Source organism: Strongylocentrotus purpuratus, unplaced genomic scaffold (assembly GCF_000002235.5).
Source record: "Strongylocentrotus purpuratus isolate Spur 01 unplaced genomic scaffold, Spur_5.0 spur5_scaffold_2, whole genome shotgun sequence".
Lineage (NCBI taxonomy): Eukaryota > Metazoa > Echinodermata > Echinoidea > Camarodonta > Strongylocentrotidae > Strongylocentrotus > Strongylocentrotus purpuratus.
Genome location: NW_022145605.1, coordinates 3,644,776 through 3,647,125, shown reverse-complemented (window position 1 = coordinate 3,647,125; position 2,350 = coordinate 3,644,776). Strand labels below are relative to the sequence as shown.

General features: G+C 38.6%; 1 protein-coding gene across 1 annotated transcript; it reads left to right on the top strand.

Moving 5' to 3' along the window:
* Positions 1–299: 299 nt before the first annotated feature.
* LOC755985 (heparan sulfate glucosamine 3-O-sulfotransferase 3B1-like) lies at positions 300–902 on the top strand. The gene has a single exon (XM_001192964.1). It carries the CDS (start codon positions 300–302, stop codon positions 900–902), a length of 603 nt encoding a protein of 200 aa, XP_001192964.1.
* Positions 903–2,350: the final 1,448 nt, after the last annotated feature.

The window sequence follows — 2,350 nt, the reverse complement described above, 5'->3', positions numbered from 1 at the left end:
CATATTACCAGACACTCGAAATATTAAGAATATATCCAAATCCTACTCAAACTTTGACAACCATGTGGAAAAGGAACGTTCTTTTATATTAGGAGATTGCTATCGCTATGATTCTCACGATAAACACATGTTACCAAACGCAACTTTGATAAAGAATAACTGCCAGAAACGACTTCCAAAGGCCGTGATTATTGGTGTTAAAAAGTGTGGAACGATAACTCTTCTGTGATATATGCAACTTCACACCTCGATCACAATCAAAGGATAACATTTATTATTCAAGCCCGCGCACGCTTCCCATGACGGAGACTTCTCAATATGTTATAGCGCGCGTTGAATCCAAACGACGCTTGAAGGCTTTCCTGGATGACGACTTAAAAATCATCGTCATCATCCGTGACCCTGTCACTCGTGCCGTCTCTGACTATGTCCACAAGCTCATTGAGGTCTTCCATGGTAGCTTGCCACGCAACGAATCATTTCCCATTACGCACGAGGGTGATGTTCTGCGTGAGTCCATCAAGGATACTATCATCGATGCATCAACGGGACGGTTAAGAGATGGACAACAACTTGTGCGCTTTGGTCAGTACATTACCTATCTCAGAGGTCTGGTGGAGGTCTACAGTCGTGATAAGTTACTTATTCTAGACGGTGAATCTTTCATTGAAGACCCTCTCCCAAGTCTACTGCGTGTCGAGACATTCCTGGGGGTTCCCAAGTTCTACAAAAGAGACCACTTCAGAGCGAATCCTAAAACTGGTTTCTATTGCGCGCATGTTCCCGAACGTTCATTCTATCACTGTGCTAACCCAAAACTAAAGGGTCGTCCGCATCCTACCCTTGATGATGACTCAGAAGGAAAACTTCGAGATTATTACCAGTCTTTAATCTGCAGCTAGCAAAGGAATTTGATCTCGACTTTCCTTGGCTGTTTCAGTGAAATCCACCAGAGGCATTTACGATGCAACAAATATACTGATATATAAATTCAGCATAACTATCACAATCAGCATGATCAATACTATGTTGTCAAGGGGTCATTGTAAGTTGGTGCACACAAGGTTCACCAATTCACATGACCAAAGATCAAAGAGACTCATATGGTCTCGTGAAGGCTCCGTCAGATCTTGTAGACATCGCATCCTGGCCCTTAACGATCACGTGGTATAAACTATTGAACTACAAAGATTTACTGGAAAATTTACTGGAAATTCAAAAAAAGAGAAAAATATTTTTAAAACTTCCAAAAGATATGCATACATGTTGTCAAACTTATATTTTAATATGCCATGTGGTTGCTGATGATGTTATTTGTAGTTTTTAGGAATATCCAAGATGTTCTTTTATATTAGTTAAATACATGCAATATGCTGTTATAAAGCTGTTGATAAATAATCATTGTATCGTTGGGAGGCGTTATAAGGATATTACAAGGTATTGTAATATATATTATAGTATTAATGACTGCTTTGAGAGACAGAGTTGTTTTTATATGCTCAAGGGAAGATTAAAATCGAGATATTGCCCGAGACAACTATGTCTCGAAAATTAAAGAAGTCATTAATACTTTTATCTACCGAAAAGAATCATAGAATACATGTGCGACGTACCAATCATTATAATCAAATTTGTTTACGCTATCGAGACAGCAGACTAACTGACTAAGCAGTGTAAGGCACAAGGTACTTACACTGTCGCTCATAAAGGTGGAATATTTTAGTTTCATCCCAATTTATGGAATTATTTTTAAAATAATTTAAAAATAATAGATCTAGATAATAGTATACATTCTCAGATTTTATTGAACAATAATTTGCCAATGTGTGTTTTGCGTGATTGGTAAAGCATGTGAATGCTTCTATGCTTATCAACTAGGGGACCTATGCCCTTAAGTCATAAATGACAGTAATGAGGATTAATGCCCCACAAAAGGGCACTAATATAGCACATCGACACGGTTTTGATCCTGGGGCCTCACAGTTACGAGGCCATTGCTTTGTCACTGAACCATGACTGTAAGCAGCGGGGGCTATGGTAGGGGCAGTTTCCATAAATAAAATAAAAAACAGAAAACGCACAAAATTTTCAATAATTTATTACATTTTACCCCGATTCCCAACATAAACAAATCTTCTGTGTGCCCATGCCTTGAGCCATAATGCATGGCCGTCCAAAGAATTTATTATGTTGGGTTCCAAGGTAAAATGCAATAAATTATTGAAAATTTATTGCATTTTCTGTATTTTTTTTAATTTATGGAAACTGCCCCCTACCTTAGCCCCCGCTGCGTACAGTCATGGTTCAGTGACACAACAATGGCCTCGTAACTGTGAGGCCCCAGGATCAA

Coding starts and splice junctions, on each gene's coding strand:
- LOC755985 (XM_001192964.1), top strand. CDS start 300: ATGACGGAGACTTCTCAATATGTTATAGCGCGCGTTGAATCCAAACGA.